The 24,697-nt window shown below is 38.7% G+C and overlaps 3 protein-coding genes across 3 annotated transcripts; all 3 read right to left on the reverse strand.

Moving 5' to 3' along the window:
* Positions 1 to 951: 951 nt before the first annotated feature.
* Positions 952 to 1,977, reverse strand: LOC104239772 (E3 ubiquitin-protein ligase RGLG1-like). Its single transcript, XM_070171555.1, has one exon. It carries the CDS (start codon positions 1,926 to 1,928, stop codon positions 1,095 to 1,097), a length of 834 nt encoding a protein of 277 aa, XP_070027656.1. The 5' UTR covers positions 1,929 to 1,977; the 3' UTR covers positions 952 to 1,094.
* Positions 1,978 to 11,564: 9,587 nt separating this feature from the next.
* On the reverse strand, positions 11,565 to 13,249 carry LOC104239767 (ferredoxin, root R-B1-like). Its single transcript, XM_009794488.2, has 2 exons — positions 13,180 to 13,249; positions 11,565 to 12,028 (listed from the first exon to the last, which is right to left on the reverse strand). The coding sequence occupies exon 2, from the start codon at positions 12,018 to 12,020 to the stop codon at positions 11,565 to 11,567; it is 456 nt and encodes a 151-aa protein (XP_009792790.1). The 5' UTR covers positions 12,021 to 12,028; positions 13,180 to 13,249.
* Positions 13,250 to 14,626: 1,377 nt separating this feature from the next.
* LOC104239766 (uncharacterized) lies at positions 14,627 to 20,466 on the reverse strand. Its single transcript, XM_009794487.2, has 2 exons — positions 19,645 to 20,466; positions 14,627 to 15,149 (listed from the first exon to the last, which is right to left on the reverse strand). The coding sequence occupies exons 1-2, from the start codon at positions 20,189 to 20,191 to the stop codon at positions 14,920 to 14,922; spliced, it is 777 nt and encodes a 258-aa protein (XP_009792789.1). The 5' UTR covers positions 20,192 to 20,466; the 3' UTR covers positions 14,627 to 14,919.
* Between the last annotated feature and the right edge of the window lie 4,231 nt (positions 20,467 to 24,697).

Below are 24,697 nucleotides of genomic sequence, written 5' to 3' on the forward strand. Positions count from 1 at the left end.
TGTGGCCAGATATCTCTGCATTTGGTAGCGCGACTGCTGGCACTGTTTCATTGCCATTGTCTATTTTTGGCAATGATATTGATGATATCGTACTTTCCAAGTCGTTGAAGACCGATGTTGGCACCATTTGAGAAGATACAAGCAGGATTTCCCAAACCCTGAATTTAGGCCTTGAGTCACTACCTAAAGACATATAGTATCAAGTGTTGGATCCATGATCTAGTACTTCTAGTACTTATGCTGTGTACTTGATGAAATGTCCATAACTTGAGAACAATAAGGTTATTAGTAAACTAATAACAGTATTGGACCTCAGAGCACTGTAATTCCCTTAATAATTCAAAACAGTGATTTTATCTTTCTATTGTCTTCTTCATGCATTAATATGGAATAAACTTTCAATTAACGTGAAGCTGTAACCATATTTTCTGTTCCTTCCCAATCTTGTGGTGAAACCACCACTAGAAGTATTTTGCGAAATATAACATCGCATAAAGAGTATTGAATGAAGAGTCAGTGGCAGAGCCACTTTCAACCAAGGGGTTTCTACGCCTCTTTGCCGGAAAATTAAATTGTATTGCTAGATAAATTTTTCTGTTTTATGTATATTTACTAGAAGTTGACTCCCCTAAACTTTTCGGTGTTATTTTTTATAATTTTTCCACCCTTTGATGAAAATTCTGGCTCCGCCACCGTGAAGAGTTATGCCAAATATAAAGTTTCAGACATGATTTATGCACTGACCAAGAGAATAAGAGTCTTTCTGAATAACAGCAAAATATTCTTCTGCCAAGAGAAAGTCTTATACAACCAGAGATCTTAGACAACAAATTTATTCCTATATAATTCGGACTATAAATCCTATTTAGACATTAATTTAAACAAAATAACAAATCTATTCACAACATGTATGGTGCGCTTGCATTATAACTACTGCTTTGTGAATGTTTTGATGTATCAGAAGAAGCTACACCACAGCAAGGAGGGGGAAGAGGAATCGTGTTAATTTCCAGTCCTCGACCAGCACCTAGAATGTTCAGCTCGAGAGTTGCCTTGTACTGAGATGATATTTCCATCAATGCTGCCAATGCAAACTATGCTTCTTTCCTGGACCTGTCCACATTTTTCGACATGATTTCTGTAAAATTAACAAACTGGAAATTATCAAACGCTCGAGCAGGTATATTGTCATCGAATTCCCTCATCATATCCCACGGCCCATCTCCAACCCCAACTACAACAATAGACAACGCGTATTGACTTGCTTTCACAATTGCTTCAACTGTTCCATTCTCTTGAGGACTTAATTGACCAACCTGTCCATCTGCTATTATCAACAAAACATGGTATTGGCCACCACTCTGCTCTACAATACTGATTGCCATTTCAATAATAGGAGCAAACGACGTTGGTCCAGCAAGACGTAATTGAGGAGCTAATTGTCTATATCGACTCAGTACTTGCTCGAATCCATAACATACTTTCTCATCAGGATAGAAACTGAAGACTTGTTGGTCATGTGTTGAGGCATCACCAAATCCAAAACAAGGAATTAAGTTGTCCTCATCAAATTTTGATAGTGTTCTTCCAATGATGGATATTGCTTGTTCATATGGATTTTGCTGATTATCCGCAATGTGATGCAAACTTTTCCCCTGGAATGACCTTGCACCTGTCCACTCATTGCTCTTGGTAAAATCGATCCCAACAATTAAGTTTGAAGACTCTAGTTCTGCACGTGCAAGCGCATCAGTAACTTGTTCTAAGCTGTTGTAGTCATCGTCGATCTTTGAATATTTCGTTGATGCAGGAGGTGGACCACAATATGCCTGATAAGTCGGATAATTGTAGCTCGATTGGGTATATTGTGACTGCGGATTGCCTGAATATCCGCCGGTTTTTGGCCTCTTTGAACACTTGCCACCCATGAAATCTGTAGATTCTAACAAAGATCTGTATTTTAAGTGTACAATTTGTTTAGGCTAATATACGAAAATAGGAATAAACAGAAAGGAGTATGAAATCTTGCTTATGACGAATTATGGACAAAAGGGTTTACTATATCGGTATTTATAATACCACTTATTGACCCTTTCCAAGTAGGTAACAACCACATAACTTTTGTATTACATTAGGAATTAACTTTTTCAATTCCAAATAGAATAGGTTTTCCTATCCCAATAGGAATTGTTTCTTTCCATATTTATAATTTTGTTCTGGAAAAGAATATAATAATATTCCATTGAGATCAAATTATTTTTTTATTTGTAAAATAAAATTCACAATTTAGTTTGTAAATAATAAATTAAATAGTTCTCAAGCAAGAATCAGAACACTCATAAGTGGGTGATATACTATACAAGACTTGCTCTATCTACAATATAATATGACATCTCGCCTTTCGCGCGAATGTTTATGTCCCAGAATATTGAACAGATTCAATCATGACTATACACAAATTTAGTAATTTCACAAATTAATTGGTCATTAACACACACAAGTATAGTTGAATAGATATACATTGTTTTAATTGTTGAATAAAAAATAAATATATGGTCCTTTCATCTTCATATTCATACCAAAACATTAGTTTGTGGAGACTTCTTCACCTACACTAGTATATGCGCGGGATCGTTCACAAAACCCCAAAAACCTTCACTTATTCCTTAAGGACAGTGATTACTGTGGTTGTTAAAATAAATAAAGAACAAGTGACGGAGAGACTTGGAGCCAAAGGCTAAATTTGTGGAGGAGAATTAACAATTCTCCTATAGCATTCTTGGAGGCTACATATTTTCTCCTATAAAAGGAGAGCTCTTTCACTTCTTTCAACACACCAACAAAGAGAGAAAGAAAGAGTAAGACATCACAGATAAGGTATAAGAAAATAGTCTGTGAGGAAAATAGAGAGTGTGAGCGATATTGTAGTGAGGTGAAATATCAAAAGAAGATTATTTATTTTGAGTGTTGTAGTGGTCTTTGTAGAATTTACTCGGGCCTACAAAGTGTAAAATTCCTTGGTATAGTGATATCAGTTGCTCCTCTCGGGGTCGTAGTTTTTCCCCTTATTCAGAAGGGTTTTCCACGTAAAATCTTAGTGTAATTGTCACTCTTTTATTCTTGTTGATTACCATATCTCACAACTACATTATTATTCCGCTTTTATTACTGTAAATATTATTACCGTGGGGGATTTAATCCCAACAACTGGTATCAGAGTACAAGTTCTGCTCGTTCACAGAAATACTATTCACTATCGGTAGTACTATGCTCGGTGAACAAAAAATGTCCGGAGTAGTATGAGGTAACAAAATTCAACAGAGATATCGGTTTCTCAACATGGCAAAGAAAGATGAGGGATCTGCTCATTCAACAGGGATCACACAAGGTATTAGATGTTGATGCCAAAAAGCCTGATACCATGAAAGCTGGGGATTGGGCTGACTTGGATGAAAAGGCTGCTAATGCAATCAGGTTGCACTTTTCAGATGATGTGGTAAATAACATCATTAATGAAGATACCGCATATGACATTTGGACAAGGTTGGAAAGCCTATACATGTCCAAAACGCTAACAAATAAATTGTACCTGAAGGAGCAGCTATACGCCCTACACATGGGTGAAGGTACGAATTTTTTGTCATAATTAAATGTGTTTAATGGACTAATCACACAGCTCGCCAACCTCGGAGTGAAAATTGAGGAAGAAAATAAAGCCATCTTGCTGTTGAACTCATTGCCATCTTCGTACGATAATTTGGCAACAACTATCCTGCACGGTAAGACTACCATTGAGTTGAAAGACGTCACATCGATTCTTCTACTCAATGAGAAGATGAGAAAGAAGCCTGAAAATCAAGGACAGACTCTCATCACAGAAGGTAGAGGTAGGAGTTACCAAAGGAGTTCAAGCAATTATGGTAGATTTGGAGCTCATGGAAAGTCCAAGAACCGATCCAAGTCAAAAGCCAGAAATTGCTACAATTGCGAACCAGGTCACTTCAAAAGAGACTGCCCAAATCTAAGGAAGGGCAAAGGTGAATGGAGTGGCCAGAAGAATAACGACAACACAATTGCTATGGTGCAAAACAATGATAATGTTGTTCTCTTCATAAATGACGAAGAGGAATACATGCACCTGGTAGGTCCAAAGTCAGAATGGGTGGTTAACACAACAACATCTTACCATGCCACACCAGTAAGAGATCATTTTTGCAGATATGTAACAGGTGATTTCGGCATTGTGAGAATGGGTAACATAAGTTACTCAAAGATTGCGGGGATTGATGACATTTGTATCAAGACAAATGTCGGATGCATATTGGTTCTAAAAGACGTGCGGCATGTACCTGATTTGCGGATGAACTTGATCTCAGGAATTGCTTTGGACCGAGATGGGTACGAAAATTATTTTGCAAATCAAAACTGGAGACTCGCTAAGGGACCATTGGTGATTGAAAAAGGAGTTGCTCGTGGCACGTTGTACCGGACAAATGCAGGAATATGCCAAGGTAAATTTAACGCGGCATAAAATGAGATTTCTGCAGATTTGTGGCACAAAAGAATGGGTCATATGAGCGAGAAGGGATTGCATATTCTTGCCAGGAAATCACTCATCTCTTTTGCCAAAGGTACAACAGTAAAACCTTGTGACTACTGTTTATTTGGTAAGCAGCATAGAGTCTCATTCAGACATCGCCTGAAAGAAAATTGAATATGTTTGATTTAGTATATTATGATGTTTGTGGTCCAATGAAAATTAAATCGATGGGTGGTAACAAATATTTTATTACTTTTATTGATGATTCTTCGCGTAAGTTGTGGGTTTACATCTTGAAAATCAAAGATCAGGTGTTTCAAGTTTTCCAGAAGTTTCATGCTCTAGTAGAAAAGGAGACAGGTCGAAAGCTAAAACGTCTCCGAAGTGATAATGGAGGTGAGTACACTTCAAGGGAATTTGAAGAGTACTGTTCAAGTCATGGTATCAGACATGAAAATATAGTTCCTGGAACCCCACAGCACAATGGCATAGCCGAGAGGATGAACCGTACCATTGTTGAGAATGTGAGAAGCATGCTCAGAATGGCTAAATCGCCTAAGTTATTCTGGGTGAAGCAGTTCAGACAGCCTGTTACCTGATCAATAGGAGTCCATCAGTTCTATTGGAGTTTGACATCCCAAAGAGAGTTTGGACCAACAAGGAGGTGCCTACTCACATTTAAAGGTGTTCGGTTACAAAGCTTTTTCACATGTACCAAAGGAACAGAGAACAAAGCTAGATGATAAATCCGTTCCCTGCATATTCATCGAATATGGAGATGAAGAGTTTGGGTACAAATTATGGGATCCTGTAAAGAAGAAGGTCATCAGAAATAGAGATGTAATCTTCCGAGAAAGTGAAATTGGGGTTGTAGATAATGAGTCAGAGAAGTCCAAGAATAGTATAATCCCTAATCTTGTTACCATTCCTTCTATTTCTAATAATCCCACAAGTGCAAAAAGTAGAGCCGGCGAGGTTGCTGAGCAGGGGGAGAAACTTAATGATGATGTCGAGCAAGTGAAGCACCCCACTCAGGGAGAAGAAGAACCTCAACCTCTGAGGAGATTAGAAAGGCCAAGGGTAGATTCATGGAGGTACCCTTCCACAGAGTATGTACTCATCAGTGATGAGGGGGAGCCAGAAAGTCTTAAGGAGGTGCTGTCCTATCCAGAAAAGAACCAGTAGATGAAAGCTATGCAAGAAGAGATGGAATCTTTACAGAAAAATGGCACGTACAAGTTGATTGAACTTCCAAAGGGTAAAAGACCACTCAAATGTAAGTGGGTCTTTAAACTCAAGAAAGATGGAAATGGCAAGCTAGTTAGATACAAAGCTCGATTGGTAGTTAAAGGCTTCAAAAAGAAGAAAGGTATTGATTTTGATGAAATTTGCTCACCTGTTGTCAAAATTACTTTTATTCGTACAAACTTGAGCTTAACAGCTAGCCTAGATCTTGAAGTAGACCAGTTGGATGTGAAAACTGCATTTCTTCATGGAGATTTGGAAGAGGAGATTTATATGGAGCAGGTAGAAGGATTTGAAGTAGCTGGAATGAAACACATGGTGTGCAAATTGAATAAGAGTCTTTATGGGTTGAAGCAGGCACCAAAGCAGTGGTATATGAAGTTTGACTCATTCATGAAAAGTCAAACATGAATAAGTTGTTGTGTATGTGGATGACATATTGATTGTAGGACAAGACAAGGAGTTGATTGCAACGGTGAAGAGAGATTTGTCCAAGTCATTTGACATGAAAGACTTGGGCCCAACACAACAAATTTTGGGGATGAAGATAGTTGGAGAGCGAACAAGCAGAAAGTCGTGGGTATCTGAGGAGAAATACATTGAACGTGTACTGGAACACTTCAACATGAAAAGTGCTAAACCAGTCAGCACACCTCTTACTGGTCATCTGAAGTTGAGCAAGAAGATGTGTCCTACAACAGTGGAGGAGAAAGGGAACATGGCTAGAGTTCCTTATTCTTTAGCCGTCAGAAGCTTGATGTATGCAATGGTATGTACCAGACCTGATATTGCTCATGCCGTTGGTGTTGTTAGCGGGTTCCTTGTAAATCCAGGAAAAAAATATTGGGAAGTAGTCAAGTGGATACTCAGGTACCTAAGAGGTACCGCGGGAGATTGCTTGTGTTTTGGATGATCTAATCCAATCTTGAAGGGCAATACGGATGCTGATATGGCAGGTGATCTTGATAATCGTAAATCTTCTGGATACTTGATCACATTTTCAGGGGGAGCTAATCCTGGCAGTCGAAGTTGCAGAAGTGTGTCGCACTCTCTATAACTGAAGTAGAGTATATTGCCGCTACTAAAGTTGGCAAGGAGATGGTATGGCTAAAACGGTTTCTTCAAGAATTTGGATTGCACCAAAAGGAATATACAGTCTATTGCGACAGTCAAAGTGTAATAGACTTGAGCAAAAACATCATGTATCATGCAAGGACGAAGTATATCGACGTGAGATATCACTGAATTTGAGAAAGGATAGAGGATGGATCTATGCAGGACAAGAAGATCCATACAAGTGAGAATCCTTCGGATATGCTTACCAAGGTGGTACCAAGAGCAAGAGACAAGTTCGAGCTATGCAAAGCACTTATCGGCATGCACTCAAACTAGCAACCCCGGTATTACCTCCTTCTGGTGAATGGGTCTGGAGGGGGAGATTGTGGGGTCCAACGCGTTGTTAAAACAAATAAAGAACAAATGAAATAGAAATGTGCCTATAGATAGGTTGGCAAAGAGACTTGGCGCCAACGGCTAAATTTGTGGAGGAGAATTAACAATTCTCCTGTAGCATTCTTGGATGCTACGTATTTTCTCCTATAAAATGAGAGCTCTTTCACTTCTTTGAACACACCAACAAAGAGAGAAAAAAAGAATGAGGCATCACAGACAGGGTATAAGAAAATAGTCTGTGAGGAAAATAGAGAGTGTGAGCGATATTTGAGTGAGGTGGAAATATATCAAAAGAGGGTTATTTCTTTTGAGTGTTGTAGTGATCTTTGTAGTATTTTACTCGGGCCTACAAAGTGAAAAATTCCTTATTATAGTGATATCAGTTGCTCCTCTCGGGGTCGTGGTTTTTTCCCTTATTCAGAAGGGTTTTCCATGTAAAACTTTGGTGTCGTTGTCACTGTTTTATTCTTGTTGATTACCGTATCTCATTACTGCATTATTGTTTCATTTTTATTACCGTGAATATTATTACTGTGGGGAATTTTACAATATGCCATCTACTCCATTTGGGGGACCTTATAGCTCTAACAACATTTATTATATTCCCTCTCTTCTAAATCTGGTTCACTATCGAAGCCTGAAAAACCCGGTAAGCTCCAATTCATTATCTTGGTTTTATTCTAAATCACATTTTAGCATCTGGGTTTTGCTTAAAATCGAATTTTGTACGACTGAGTTGGTGGAGTAATATTATACGACTGAGTTGGTGGGTGCGGCTACTCTGTTTCGCTTTTGGTCGCCGTTTTTCTCCTAATCATCTCTCTGTCCTCTTTCTGATAGATCTAAAGCTAATCCAATTTTGGGCTCATTTTAGGTCCTTGTAGTCTTAGTGATAAAAGAAAGTAAAATTAGTGACAATACTAGGTAAAGTTTACGTATTTACAGTGAATGAAACTTTTGTAAAAGAGTAAATCATCCTTCATCATTATTAATCTAAACAGGAGTTAATAGGATTATATGATAAAACACCATATGAATCGCTGGAAGTAGAAAGAATAGCAGAAAAGAACCTTTTCTATTCCTTACATTGCTTTAGGAAAGAGGTTGTACCCCTACCACTAGAAATTCATTTAAATTAGACAAAGATAGATTTTAGCTTAAGAATTTCTGGAATTTGGCGGATTCAATCGCTGTCCATTGCTATCGAGTTGCACTCGTTTGGTCACCGGTTTGTTGTTGTTATGTTGCCGGATCTCCTCGCCTATTTTAGAAGCTTGCTTGTTGTTTTTCTTCAGTTAATTTCGGCTGCTAGTTACTTTCGGTGCTACACCAGTGGTAGCGGTGATAGCCCTTTTTGGTCTTTGGGTCGTGGTGTTTTCTGTGTTTTCAGGGAAAATCTCAAAGTTGTTGGAGACAAGTTGGGTGCATGAGCACTAGCAAAGGAGAGCAACCTGGACGAGCGTCAGCAAAGGGCGGTGGGAAGCGGTGCGTGAGCTTGCAAGTATATCGAGGGCTGCAAATCAACATAGGTTTGGTTCTCGGGAATTGGTACCTCCCGTTCTACTGTTTTACTTTTGGTGTTAGCTAAATTGATGTTACTTTAGTTCACAATAGTTAAATCATTCAATAGGTGTACAAGTAGTCATTTGTTTCCTTTTAGTTTGATTCGTTGTCCGTTGTGCACTAGCGAGTCTTTTGTAGATCTGTCGTAGGTGTAGTGGCGGCAGTCTGGGATGATAGATTAAAGGCTTGTCCTCAGGTGGGGCAGAGTGTGGGGCAAAGAGTGGGCCCGGGGTCAGGGGGTGGGTCGGGAGGCAGGGGAGGTAGAGGGGGCAAGGGAGCCTATAGGTTGAGAATCGGGTCATGGAACATAGGTTCGCTAACGAGTAAGTCTATAGAGTTGGCGAAGATCCTTCAGAAGAGGAAGATTAATATAGCGTGTGTCCAGGAGACTAGGTGGGTCGGATCGAGGGCGAGAAACGCGGATGGGTATAAGTTGTGGTACTCTGGAGTCGTGAGGGGTAAGAATGGAGTGGGTATCCTAGTAGATAGCCATCTTAGGGAGTCGGTGGTAGAGGTCAGGCGTGTGAATGATAGACTAATGACTATTAAATTGGTGGTGGGTGAGTGTACTTTAAACGTCGTTAGCGCGTACGCACCGCAAGTAGGTTGTGATGAGGAGATTAAAAGGCATTTTTGGGAAGGGTTGGATGACATTGTTCGTAGTATTCCACCTTCCGAGAGGTTATTCATAGGAGGGGATTTCAATGGTCATATTGGGTCGTCTGCAGGTGGTTATACTGAGGTGCATGGCAGCTTTGGTTTCGGGGAACGGAACGGAGGGGGCACCTCACTGCTGGATTTTGCCAAGGCATTCGATCTAGTGATTGCAAACTCGAGTTTTCCGAAGCGAGAGGAGCATTTGGTTACTTACCAAAGTTCGGTGGCGAAGACTCAAATTGATTATCTCCTTCTCAGGAGATGCGACAGAAGGTTGTGCGAGGATTGCAAAGTTATCCCAGGTGAGACCCTTGCAAAGCAACATAGGCTCTTGGTGATGGACGTTATTATTATGATAAGAAGGAAACAGAGGTCAGTACGAGGCCGCCCGAGGATTAGGTGGGGCACCTTGACTAAGGTTAAAGCCCAGGAGTTGGAAGGAAGGTTGTCGGCAATGGGAGCTTGGAGAAGTAGTGGGGACGCAAACACTATGTGGTCGACGACGGCGGACTATATAAGGAAGGCGGCGAGAGAGGTGTTAGGGGTATCTTCAGGCCGCACCGGTGGCCACAAAGGAGACTGGTGGTGGAATGCAGTTGTACAAGGTAAAGTGGAAGCGAAGAAGGTGGCTTACCTGCGGTTAGTGGGGAGCACTGGAGAGGAGGAGAAGAGAGCGAACATTGCGAGATATAAGGTAGCTAGGAAGGAGGCAAAGATGGCAGTGACGGAGGCAAAGACGACAGCTTTTGCTCGTTTGTATGAGGAACTTGGGAACAAAGGCGGGGAGAAGAAGTTACTCCGACTCGCTAAGGTGAGAGAAAGGACGGCTCGGGATTTGGACCAAGTGAGGTGCATAAAAGATGAGGACGGCAAAGTTTTGTTGGGGGATGACCAGATTAAGAGGAGATGACAGACCTACTTTCATAAACTTCTAAATGAGGAAGGGGATCAGGATATTGTACTAGGTGAATTGAGGAATGCCGACAACCCCCATGAACTAAGTGATTGTCGGGACATTGAGGTCGATGAGGTCATGGAGGCAATGCGTAAGATGAGAAGGGGCAGAGCTACCGGACCAGATGAAATTCCGGTTGAGCTTTGGAGGTGTGTGGGTAGAGCAGGCTTGGAATGGCTTACTAAGTTGCTTAATGTTATATCCAAGACTAATAGGATGCCCGAAGAGTGGAGGTGGAGTACAATGGTCCCGTTGTATAAGAACAAAGGCGATATTCCAGATCTGTAACAACTATAGGGGTATTAAATTACTAAGTCATACCATGAAAGTCTGGGAGAGAGTGGTAGAAATGAGAGTGCGAAGGACGGTGTCTATTTCAGACAACCAGTTCGGGTTCATGCCGGGGCGATCTACCACAGAAGCTATCCACCTTATTAGGAGGATGGTGGAACAATACAGGGATAAGAAGAAGGATCTCCACATGGTGTTTATCGATCTAGAGAAAGCGTACGACAGGGTTCCTAGGGAGGTCTTATGGAGATGCTTAGAGGCTAAAGGGGTCCCGGTTGCCTACATTAGGGCGATTAAGGACATGTATGATGGAGCTAAGACTCGGGTTAGGACAGCAGGAGGCGATTCCGATTATTTTCCGGTTATTACGGGGTTGCACCAAGGGTCTGCGTTCAGCCCTTTCCTATTTGCCCTGGTGATGGATGCTATAACGCATCACATTCAAGGGGAGGTGCCATGGTGCATGCTATTTGTTGATGACATAGTCCTAATCGACGAGACACGACGCGGCGTCAGCGAGAAGTTAGAGGTTTGGAGACATACCCTTGAGTCTCATTACTGCATTATTGTTTCGTTTTTATTACCGTGAATATTATTACGGTGGGGAATTTCTTCCCAACAATTACATTATCGAAGCCAAATTATTTCATTCTATTATTTTTCTAACAACTAGTTCACTACCTATTCCTTAAGGACAATGATTACTAATAGATTTATATTTAGTACAAGATAACTACTATTTCGAAGTGAACCAGAGTTAGTGAGGGAAAAAATATGTTAGTATTAAACAGTCAAACGTTGCATCATTCACTTTTTCAGGTTCACTGAAAATCAAAAAGTGACTAATCACATACAAACATATTAACTCATGAGTTCCTCTTGCTTGTGTGTATGAATAACAGAGTCAGCTCTAGGGTACGAAATACATGTCAATACGTAGCCCTTGTCGATTAGATTCTCATCGAGGAACGAGCCCTCGGATTGGTCTACTGATCCAGAAACCAACTGTCCTGCACATGTTCCACAAGTACCGGCCCTACATGAATAAGGCAATTCCATTCCAGCATTTTCTGCAGTATCAAGTATGTATTGATCATCAGGGATTTCGACTTCATTTTCATTACCATCAGGCCCGACTAGTTTCACCCTGTACGTTGCCATTGCTGAGAATTTGAAATTGGAGAAAGATTTCAAGCCGAATGCTTTGGAAATGCTCTTTACACAAGTTAAAGCACGTCGCGGCCTAGTGAAAGTAGAGGATTGCATTGATGGTGCACCTTTGAGCAAGCTAGACGAAGGAACATTAACAGTTGACATGCTTGCACCTGCGATACATAGAACAACTTAATCAATAAGCTAAATCAACCTCTTAACATCATTAATCAAGATTTAAGAATGTTTTCACCTAATAAAATTGGCATTATATTTTTGGAATGAGAGATTCGCTTAATCCTAAAAAGCCCGGCAATCATAGTCTCGATAAATGAAAGGCACCCGCTCTTATTCCACACAGTCGAAGATAAAGGCCGTTTTCTCATCAAATTGCGCCAGGAAAGAATATAAATAAACTCACTTACTTCTTTTCTTCATTTTCGTTAAAAGAAAAACAAGATCTTAATGCACAATTAAAGTTACCTTACCCCAAACAAGCTAGATGAATAAATGACATACTCTTGTCCAGTATTCTAAAAATAGATTTTCACTTTTACTTGTCACTTTTAGTATATCAAGAGAATACAATTTCTTTTTTCATGTTATACTCATAGTATTAATTACTCATTTCAAATCATTTTCTCAATTCCATTAACAATATGCATCAATTAATATGAGTATCATGGTAAATTAAGCACTTCATTTATTATTTCTTAAAGGGTGTATAAAGTCTCATAGTGGACAAGCAAAAGTGAACGGAGGGAGTATATCTTCACATACACTCTTATCATGAAAACCATAGTTAATTAATACCCATTGTTATCTTAATTTGTGACTTAATCATGCTAAATTAATATAGTTTGTTGTAAACACTAGGTGCGAGTAAATTAATAAAATTCATTTTCCTCTTCCTTTTCTGCTTTCGAAGTAATAAAAAAAAGTATTTTTCTTCCGTCAAGTCTGTATTTATTAGAGTCAAACATCTCTATAACAGTCTCGTTTGTTCCAACAATTTTTTGGCTGCTATAGTAAAATGCTATTATAGAAAACTATGTTATAATATAACATGAAAAACTGATTCCAAAAAAGCTTGGTCGCTAATTCGCTACAATGAAATATTGTTATAGAGAATGAGTGTTAGATATTTCAGAAGATAAATGATTATTATTAATGACTCAAGATGTTATATCCTTATTTTCTTAGAGATACAGATATGTTGGTATAATTATTGCACCACAGCTAGTATTTAACAACAGAAAAATGATTCCATAGACGAAACTCAAAATATTGATTAGTACTTAAAGAAGTAGTAGAAGATATGAACCTTTTGAAGATGATAATCTGAGGAGCTGAATTCAACAAAAAATGAAGAGCTTAGTTGCAATTTCTGTTCGGTTACACACTTCTTCCTAGTTCTAGATATATGTATGTATAATATATAGTCTGAATTGGAATAAACAAACAAAAACAGAAAGAAATCTCATTCACTTCCAACTGTCGATGTGGCAAAAAAGTGAGGCAAGAAACAAAAATGCTGTCGTCATCACGTGATCAGATTGGGGCACAGCACGTGACTTAATTTACATCCTTGCCCTTTCAATATCGTACGAGGCAAGGCTGCAAATACCATGTTTTCTTTTCATTAATTTTTTGGATTAAATCAATAGTCAGTGTTTATTAATACAATCTTCATTTGGTAATTGCAATCACTGTGAATTATTCCTGGGAAAAATCTCTTCATTATCTAATCTTTAGAAGCTACAAGAATTTGTCCTAATAACATGCAGAAATAAGCTGATTAAAAGCGAAAAAAAGACGAGAAGAAAATATGAAAATGCTCTCTCAAAATGAATATCAAATAATATCTACATTAGTATGGATTATGAGAATGTTGGATAATAAAATGTTGCACTTAGTGAAATAATATAGATTACTATAAAGGTCAAGTTTCACGATCACGCATATTTAGCATGTAAAATTTAGAATTTATTAAGAAGTGCAAATTAGCAGATAGCTTAATGGACTACCTCTTAGGAATGTGTCATGAAAGGATCCTTCTCCCTTATTAGTCAGGGGTATGAGTTTTAGTCCTTGGTATGAAGAATCTTGTATATAATACAAAATTGTCAAGTTGATCGAAACTAATTGCATTCTCTAGCCTAAAAGTGTATAAATATGTATATAATACAAATATATACAAAACACACACACACACACATATATTCTCCGAGAAGGCCATATTTGTGCAAATAATCGGTGGAAATAAGCTCACGTAGAAATGCAAGATAAGACTACATACAATAGGTAAAAATAGCACGGGCTAGCCAGTTTTCGAACTCTTCATTCAAAAATAGCCAGCATTTGCAAAGTCATTGAAAAATAACCACTATTTTGCTACAATAGGGACTGGTCCAGCATAATATACTGGAGATCGGTGCATCTGTGTATGAACTTCCAGCATATTATGTTGGAACTCCAACACGCGAAAAGTTCCAGCATAATATACTGGAGATTGGAGCACCTGTGTATGAACTTCCTGCATATTATGCTGGACCGGTATATTATACTGTTTATGCTGGAGTTCCAGTATACTTATGCTAGAACTCCATTATAATATGTTAAAGTTCCATTTTACTTATGCTGGAACTTCAGTATATTATGGTGAAGTATTTTCCGAATTTTGAACACTGTTTTCGTTTAGATTTAGCTTTATATGAAAAGTGGCTAAATTTCGATTACTTTTGAAACTATGGCTATTTTTGAATGACCACTTGTAAATCTAGTTTTTTTTTGAATTTCTCCCAAAAGTCACAATATAGTCCATTTCTTTCCGAGACCTCACAAATAGCTAGAACTTATGTATCGAGCTGCCATGCATCTAGTGCATGCTATTCTTGACATCAGTATCAGGGAAGAAAGTTTCTACTGAATAAAAAGAAAATCATAAAACACTCAAACAGTAAGTCCTATCTGCAAACAAAGTTTGGACACACAATCAATCATCTATTGTTGATATACTGCCACAAGGAGACCGTCAATTGTCCATGCCAATGCAGTCAGTTGATCAGGAACGGTCATTAGCACTCGACAGAATTACAGAACTGACTCCAACTTCATTTCTTTTTGGAGAAGAAAGTCGATCCTTAGACCATTCCTCTAAGGCTTTACGATGCAGAGCATTCATTCGTATATATGGCCGCTTTTCTTTGATCAACTTCTCAGCATTTTTCCAATCTTCTGCTAGACCCAGAGCTACTAACAGTGCACACATGACTGCAACACTCCTTCCATGACCTAGCGGAAACAGTACAAGAATTTACAACGAAATATCAGTGACAAGTTCTCAGTTGACTGCAGTTAAACCAATAAAACATAGGGAAAAAAAACAAAGAAGTTAAGCTAAACAGTCTCCACACAGACATTGCAGTTAATTGGTGCAGTTTAAGTACATAACTTCTCACTACATGCAAGAGAACACATTTGGGAACTGTATTCCGTTTAGGAAATCAGAAGCCTGTGATCTCATTAGGACAGAAGTCCCAGGTAATCATCAGGTTCTTTGGCAGTAACGAGCACTTGAAAAACACAAGGCTGGATGGTGATCAGTACCCACCAAATCCTAGATTTGGGAACTGTAATCCGTTTCCAAACTCTCGCTATACTAACATAAAATACCAGTTGCAATTGCTTTCAACTTTTATAACTAGAGTCAATAGGAATGTTACGTCTCAATATTGGATTGATATTTCTTAGGTAACTGTGAGCTAAGAACAATTTGTTTCATCAACCTTTTAACTCTCAACACAGATCACCCATCCACCATGAACGTGTCGCTAGTAGTAGTCCTATATTTGCCAGGAAATCTAAGTTGCGCGGACTCTTCGATTTTGGTGCCGTCCCATCCCGATATAAGATGGAAACGGGATACGTCCCAGATTCGGTCAACTGACTTCGGATACTTTGACCGGGGTCCATCGACAAATTTAGGAGAAAAATTGAGATTTTGATTTCTAAAAATAAAAAATAAAATAGATTTAGGACAATAAAAGAATAATGTCCATCTTGGAGAATGAAAGATTGAATTCTACAATATTCATGTAAGTTTTTCACAGAATATCTCTCAAAATTTACAATATTTTTATAGCTCTATTTTTTATTAGCCGAATCCCCGCACCTGTATCCATATCCGGGTCCGCACCCCCGAATCTTAAAATTTAGATTTTTCCGAATCCGATACCCGGATCCGTCCTTGTATCGCATATCCGCACCCGAGTCCGAGCAACTAAGTTGGAAATCTATAATTGGTATAGTACCTTATAGGCAGTCTCAAGGACACCCAATGAACCAGCTCAAGATATCTAGAAGCATCCTAAAGAAAAAGATATATATGGGACGAAGACGCCCATGATCCACTTGGCCCACAGATTCAAAGAAGAACCCAAGGGAAGGCTCGAAGACATGAAAATTCAATGAACAATGATCGATTATCCAATCACTATGGATAAAATGAGTGGTTGAGCATCCATTACCTCTGAAGAACAATTACAACCACTTGCGTAATGGTCGCCAGTTAGTATTAAGTAGAACGACAGGCTATATAAAGAGCCTCATCCTTCTTGTCAAACAACTTGGGGGATAGCATGAGCGACAAGGAGAAGAAAAGAGAGAGAAAGAGAAAGAAAGTAGAAAAAGCAAGAAATTGCATGCAGAAGGAAGAAAAAGCACACAACACGTAGAGGAGGAACACATAAAACCGTATGCTTAAAAGAGCCCTTCCCAGCAAAAATCAAACTGATATAAGAGAGGGGTCAGAAGGACATAAAGGAGTACTAAGAGTCAGCGTTAGGCAACATAGCAGGAGGAGTTGAATAATTGGATCTTAGACCTTCAGCAGATCCACATATACTCACACCTGCATAAAGAGGAATACCTTGATTTCAGGAGATATACATGCTCGGGTATGTGACTTAGGCGACAACCGTATCTACGATGAATTTGCAGGGTAAACACATCGGGCGGGATGTAAAGGCACGATACGGGAGAATTGTGAGATCGTTCACTACTATTATATCATTTCCTCTTCTATATGTTGCTTCAGCGTACTCAATGATCATAGTGATTTGTGTGTCAGGGCAGACTCCGTCTCACTCTACCTCTTCAAGACTAGAAGCGGCATATGGAGGAGCAATGTCTGGATGATTAGCAACGGTCGCTCAGAGAACTCACTCAAAGCCCTACTGACAGTGGGTGCCACGGATGGCACCTTAGGACCAATCCATGTACCAGCTAAGAAGTTGAGGAAAGTCCATCATGTAGTCCTCTATTTGCTTTTTCTTTTTTGATAAGGAACAGTTCATCATTGTAGTCGTTATATCAATAAATGATGCATCTTAAGCGAAGCACATTAAACTCCAGAGCAATGAAAAAACAATAAGACAGTTTAACATGAAAATCATGTTGGTAATCTGCAAAACTAACATTGCTCATACAGAACAAAGGCGCCAATTCCAAGGAACATGGGGCATATTCCAACAAAAATTTTGGAGCTATACTTGCTGCTAATAAGAGTCCCCATTTTCTTAGTGCAGCCAAAGCAAGTTATACTTTTATGATTATGCTGGTTTCATCTAATTCCAGTAACAGGGGTTGCAACATCTGTGATTTACAACTTCTTTTTGACCTCTCTTTAAATGCCTGCGACAATTTTCCTTAAATATATATCTATTACACACCTTCATGCCATTCAGCATTGTCTACCATACCAGAAAAATGCTAGCTTTCTCCTTAATAAACATCACTTTAGAAATCCTATAGTGTTTCTTCGTAATGTGTGGTTTCATAGTAACAAATCCAATAGGGTGCCAAAAAAGAACAGTATCAACATTTTACTGAACCGACAAAGGTAGGTGCATCTCTCACTCATAGTTTGGTTACCAAATGCATTACCATCACTCTTCGTGAAATAGTGTATTCACGATTATAAATGAACTAGTTGCATAGATATAGATATAGAGAAAGCCCTTTCTCTTCAGAGGGTGATATTAGGGTTTTGAGATCGGTTCTAACATCGAACAAGTTTTCGACCCAAAAAGCTCGACAAAGCTGTCGTATGCGAGTACTACGAGGCCCATGACTTTCTTGATCGCCTCATTCTTGGATCAAGATGTGGCTAAAGTCTCTTCGATAGTAGTGCATATTGCGCTCAAGTCTCCCGAGCCTCCTGTTGTACCAATGTCTATATACAGTTTTAGGAATAAGGTCAATTTCTTTTCCGGTATATACTGAAAAGACAAACTATTTTTTGAATGAAATATTGATAAGATAAACTTTAGGTGCTTTCATATGATTTTTCCTAGACTTTCTGATTTATCCAAGAAGTTGCAGTAAATAACAAAGTATCATATGTTCACATAAATGTATTAACGACCTATCAGTCTGTTTCTCTTCATCCTTTCTTTCGGACACCTCCATACATGACACATGTAAGCAACTGATGACATTTGCATACAGCAAGCAAACTACCAATTGTACTGTCTATGAAAGCGAAGAGGTGCAACCTTATCAGTCTGACTTCAGTAGCATTTTGTAACTAGGAGCACTCATCTATGGATAAGCCTCCTTACTGTTGAGTTAGGTTAGTCAATCAGGCCCGACAGCTGATATTTTTAATACTATTTTCATCACAAAGATATCAAGTCAGGATCGATTGCTCACACAGCACGCCAATGTCATTGAAGTTCCTGTATAATAGGGGTGGTACCAAAAGGAGGTATCTTCTACCAAGGATGAAAATTGATTCTTAGCTTTCTTCCTAATAAATATCAGTTCATGAGCAGTGTTATCCAAGGTGAAAAGCACAAAAAAAACTCTAAGGTACATCTGGGTTTTAATGAAGAAAGGAGCAAATGGAGAAAAAATACAAATATATATGTGTAGTCCAAGACTAATAATTAGAAGCATGAATAATAAATATATGGATAAGGAAATTGAATTTTTTTTACAATAAAGTGGAATATCAATTGTTTAGGTTTGCCTTTTCAGAATTATGCTCATTGGCAAGGAAAAGTATGTCTTAGAGCCTTGATGACAATACTGAAGTGTCCGCTAAGCGAGGAGAAGCGCTCAACATGTTTTGAGCCTCGCTTTCGGGCATAAGAGCGCTTTAAGCGCGCCTTTGACAACACTGTTCATAAGTCCTATAATTTTCATTGTGATAATATAATAGGTGAGCCAAAAACATGAACCCAATAGCAAACCTTCAAGGAACCAGGAATATAAACGAGGGGATTGAAAACGTCACACCTAGGATTTATTTGAAGCCCCTTTGCCACTTTACTAGAACTTTCCCCTATGTCAAGGTGATTCAACATTATATATAACCAAAAATAACAAGTTTTTTCCCTATTTGCACAGAATGATTTTTCAACAAAGTGAATGCAATTGACCCCCCCCTTCAAACTGGCTCCGCCCTTGACAGTATACCATAATCAAACCAGAGGCGGAAACAAGAATATAAAGTTCATAGTTTCTGAATTTCCCACCGATCTCATAGTTACTGGGTTCGCGTATCTCTCTCTATATATATAATAAATTTTTTAATACAAATACAGGATCTAAGCAAAAGCTACTAGGTTCGTCTGAATAACTAATACTCTCACTCCGCCCCTGAAACCAGACACTAATGAAAGTGAAGCAAGTTAGCAACTATAATATCTAAGGGAAACAATTATGACTTGATGAATACAAAAAGATTGATCTGAAACAAAGTTCTAAAATTCAAGAATCATACCATATGCACAATGGATGAAAACAGGTATATTCTGAGCTCTTTTTCTACAAGCCCACTTAACAGCAACTTCAATATCACTTGGCTGAGGTGACCTTGTATCCCAAGTTGGAATACACAAAAATGCATGATTCCCTGTAAATTCCAACATCCTAGGCAACTCACAAGTACAATCAATAATAGCAGGATTTCCAGGTGGCAATTTCTTAATTTCAGAAGGCCAACCTCCAACATATAACCCTTCAAAAATCTCACTATATGGAGGTTCACCACTTTCCAACCTTCTTAATGCTGAAAACCCTCTAACAAAATACAAATATGGACTGAACATAATTAATGACCATATTGGAAAAGACCCATCTGAGTTTTTTCCTAATAGAATTGGAAGATTAATTGATGGATTAGCAGCTAATGCTACTAAGAATGATACTAATGATGCATATAAGCATGGTATTGACAATAATGTGTAGCCATAATTCTTGAAAGTTGCAAATAATAAGAATAAAGTTGCTGCCTTTAGGCCTATTAGCACTGATATTCCAACTCCCATTTCTTTTCTTGACCTAAAGATTTGATTTTTGAGGGGAAAAAAATCAGATGCAAGGTTGAAAAACTTTAATGGGTAATTCACAATTCAAGAAATTGCAGTGGATACTAATGATAATCTTAACGATCTTCAAGATTTAAGGACAATTACAAAGAAGGAAGTTAAGGAGATGAAGAGAGAATATTTGAGTAAACGAGATGCAAGTCGCTTATTTAGAGGGCAAGGAACTTTGCTTGAGGACGTTGAACATTTTTTTTTAATTAATAGAATAGAGTGTGATTTGAAAAGCAAAAAAAATAAATAAAAAATACAGTGTTTCGATGGAAGAAGATATTTTTTGGTTTCCCACCGGAAACGGACCCATGTGTATGGACGAGGGGTCACCGAACCCCATAAAGTTCGGATGAAATTTTGTATACTTTGAAAATGGTTAATTTAAAGCAGTTGACACCCTGAACAAAATCTTTAGCGAGCACTGGTTGAGCAGAATAATGTGCCCTGTCGCATTAAAATTCTAAGTTCGCCTCTATTTCCCACTGTGATACTCATATTGGAGTCCGACTAAATTCGAATTCGCGCCAAGAAATCTCACATTGTGGATAAAACGCTCCCTAACAAAGGCGAGTTCATACCCATAGTTCGATCCTGAGACCTTTGGCCAAGGATAAATGAGTACTTATCATTCCACCACAAATATTGTTGGTTTAAAAGAAGATTTAAGTGAGTACCATACGAGTGTTAGGATTTGTGGTCTCACATAAATAATATATTTGAAAATAAAATAAAAAAATTAGTTGATCATATTAAAAGCTAATTAGCATTTCAATTGTTTAAACTGTATCACTGGTCAGACAACATACTGAATACTCCCTCTATCCCACCTTATGTATACAACAATTACCATTTAGAGAGTCAAACAAATTTTTATCGTGATATTTCCATATGTTTTTTAAAAAATTTAAACTATTAATTATTGTGACTAGTAATTTTTATGTAGTTTTTAAATAGGTAAATTTTATTTTTAAATACTTAAAGATTCTATGTTCAAATTCACACTGATAATTAAATTGTACTCTGAATCGTCTCAATTACTTAGGGAAAGGGAGTAGTATTTGTAAAATATTTTTTAGAAGGTAAATGTACAATATATTTAATCTTCATAACATTGATATGCAAAGATTCCACTACTCCTCATAAGGAGAAATTTCAACAAAATTAATTGATGAAAACTCATATTTATTGTCTTCTAGAAAATGTCTTTATCCTATCCAATGAGAGAAACATGAGAAGAGTGGTCAAGAAAACGAGAATGAAGGAAGCGGCAACGGACATCTCTTCGTCAGAAAATTATATTATGTAATTAGGTAAAAGTTTTATTTTTGTGTATATATCCTATATAATCATCTTAGTTTTTTAGTGTCTTTACTTTTTATATCTTGACACTTTTTAATTAAACTTTTAACTCTATCACTTGAGCGAAGACTAAAGTTTTTTATTATCGTAAGCGATTCGGCCAAACTTGAATAAATCACGTCAAGATCAGAGGTGGAGCCAGGATTTAAAATGTATGAGTTCACGATTTCAAATTTTTTAAGTTACTGGGTTTTAAATTAATAATTTGTATATATTTAAGAATTTTTTTAAGACAAATACATAATTTGCACCAAAACTACTGAGTTTGGCCGAACCCATAAATTCTAATCTCCATCCGCCTCTGCGGCCGAGACAGTTGGCGACACTTTCTTATCAATTTTGCCTCATAAAAGTTTAAGGCAATCGTATTCAACTATAATGACAGACCTTTCTCCTTCCTCTTTCTTGTAATTCAGAAATGGAGGAATTCAGAATGAAGTGTTAACACGAAATTGCCTCCTGAACCTTGGAGGTTACCTATTATTGGTAGTGTACACCACTTAACAAAAGGACTACCACACCACGTTCTCACAGTAATAGTATACTCCCCAAACATGGCCGAAAAATTCCTAAAAACTCATGACCTCGCCTTTGCATCGAGGTCAGCAACCATGTTGGGGAGGATCTTTTGTTACGACTGTACAGACATTGCATTTTCTCTGAATGGTGAATATAGACATATGCGTAAATTATGCAGGCTTTTCTTCAGCTTTCGGGATGAACATCCGCCCATGTGGTTGATACCGGGAACCCGAGTTGATCGTCTTCTATCCTTATTTTTGACTCATAACGGTTATGGACATCCACCCATGTGGTTGCTTGAAACTCGAGCAGGCTTTACTTCAGCTTTCGGGAGGCGTCGGAGCTCCGCTGCCCACTCATCTGGCACCGCCGGTAACAACATCCTCTTTTTCTGGAACCGGATCACGAATTCTCGTACCAATTCGAACTTGCCCTGCGCAATCCTTAATATGTCTGCCTTTCTGGCTTGAACTTTCCTTGCTCCGGCATAGGCCTTAATGAACGAGTCTCCAAGCATCTCGAAATAGTCAATTGAATGCTTGAGTAAGCGAGAATATCATGTTAGGGCTCCGTTTGTGAGGGTTTCACCAAACTTCTTCAGAATGACCGACTCGATCTCATGTTGAGCTAAATTATTCCCTTTTACGGTCGTGGTGTAGGCTGTGATGTATTCCTGCGGATCCGAAGTCCCATCGTATTTTGATATGTCCGGCATCTCAAACCTCTTTGGAATTAGTTCTGGTGTTACGCTCGGTTGAAACGGCAATTGCATGTATTTTTTCGAATCTGGGCCTTTTAGTATTGGTGGCGCGCGTTGAATCTGAGTCATCCGAGCATGAAACTCCTTCGCATTTTGATCTATTCGTTCGTTCATTTCCCTCATAAACCTCATGAGCTCGATTTTGAAGGGTTCATTCTCGTTGTTATTCCCAGATCCGCTACCAGTTCCTCCGGCTTCGTCGAAACCAGCTTCATCCCTTAGGGTATTGTTATCGACACTCTGAGCCGTTTGATTTGAAGGAATACTAGGAGGAACTGGGCCCCTTCCGTTCGCGTTATTGGAGGTACCTCTGTCATCGCTCGATCCTGCCTTGAGAGGTGTTTCATGATTGCTCTGTTGTTCTATCAGGATTTTAACTTCCCCGACATGTTCCTCTTCCGCATCATTGAGAGTCGGTTCTCGCACATGCCAAGGATATTGCCCATCTCGAAGCGGTGTCGCCTCATCCCCTTCGTTGCGAGTTTCACTAATTGAGTCATCATGTTGGGATAATTCTTCGTGCCCCTCAACGTTGTGTGTGATGTTGACATCATTAGCTGCTATATCTTTTTTCACTAAAGGAAGAATCAAAATAATTAGTAATAAACGTAAGGATCAAAGCAATTATGAAAATGTCTAAGCCTCACATTGGGTGCCAAATTGTTTATCCGTAAAATGGTACGGTTAAATTTGTTACGTGGTTTATAGACAAGCGAATTGATTTGAACCAAAAAATAATAAAGAAACAAGATTAATGTGATGACTCGATCGGTCATCTATAGTTTTAAAATCTAATTCTGTGTTTTGAAGTCTCCAATAGCTTCTTTAAATTTTTCTCGATTTGCGTGCATAGTCCGATTATTTTTTCGGAAGGATTTTATGTTAAAACTTGGTAAAAATAAGAATTTTACCTTAAATATTCATTTGAGTTGACTTCAGTCAATATTTTGAGCAAACGGATCTGGCTCCCTGTTTTGATAGTCCCGATGGGTCCGTATCGTGATTTGGGACCTGGGCGTATGTTCGAAATCGAATTCGGAGGTCCCTAGCTCGAGTTATTGATTTTTATCGAAAATTGGAAGTTTAAAGGTTTAATGATTTTTAAGAATTGACCGATGTTTGATTTTGTTGATACTGGGTCCGTATTTTAGCTCTGGAGCCCGGTACAAGGCCATTACTATATTTATGACTTGTCTATCAAATTTGGTGAGAAACAGAGTTGGTTTGACGTAATTCGGACGTTCGATTGTTAAAATAGAAGTTTTAAAATTTTCTTCAACATTTCATTTGATTTGGTGTCTGATTCGTAGTTCTAGGCATTGTTTTGGCATTTTGATCGCGCGAGTTCGTATGAGGTTTTTACACTTGTGTGCATAATTAGTTTGGAGCCCCGAGGACTCGGGTGAATTTCGGATAGGCTACGGATGATTTTGGACTTAGAAAATTTGATTTTTACTCAGCTTCAGCTATCATCTGGTTTCCTTCTTCGCATTCGCCAAGGTCTCTCCCGAACGTGAAGAGTGAACTAGGGCTGGGTGGATTTTCTTCATCGTGAACGCGATAGCTTGGTCGCGACCGCGAAGAAATGGGGGCCTAACCCTTCACGAACGTGACCAGCTTCTCGCGAACGCGTAGCTTTAACGACCTGGGGGAGGGGACAATCGTTTTTTCTACGCGAACGCAAGCACTGGCTCATGAACGCGAAAGCCAAGGGAGAGCAGCCTTTGCGAACACGAAGAGGACTCGCGAACGCGAAAGCCACTTGGGCTGCTGCACATCGTGAATGTGGCAGGCCCTTCACGAACGAGAAGAAC

The sequence above is a fragment of the Nicotiana sylvestris genome, chromosome 4 (genome assembly GCF_000393655.2).
Source record: "Nicotiana sylvestris chromosome 4, ASM39365v2, whole genome shotgun sequence".
NCBI classification, from domain to species: Eukaryota; Viridiplantae; Streptophyta; class Magnoliopsida; order Solanales; family Solanaceae; genus Nicotiana; species Nicotiana sylvestris.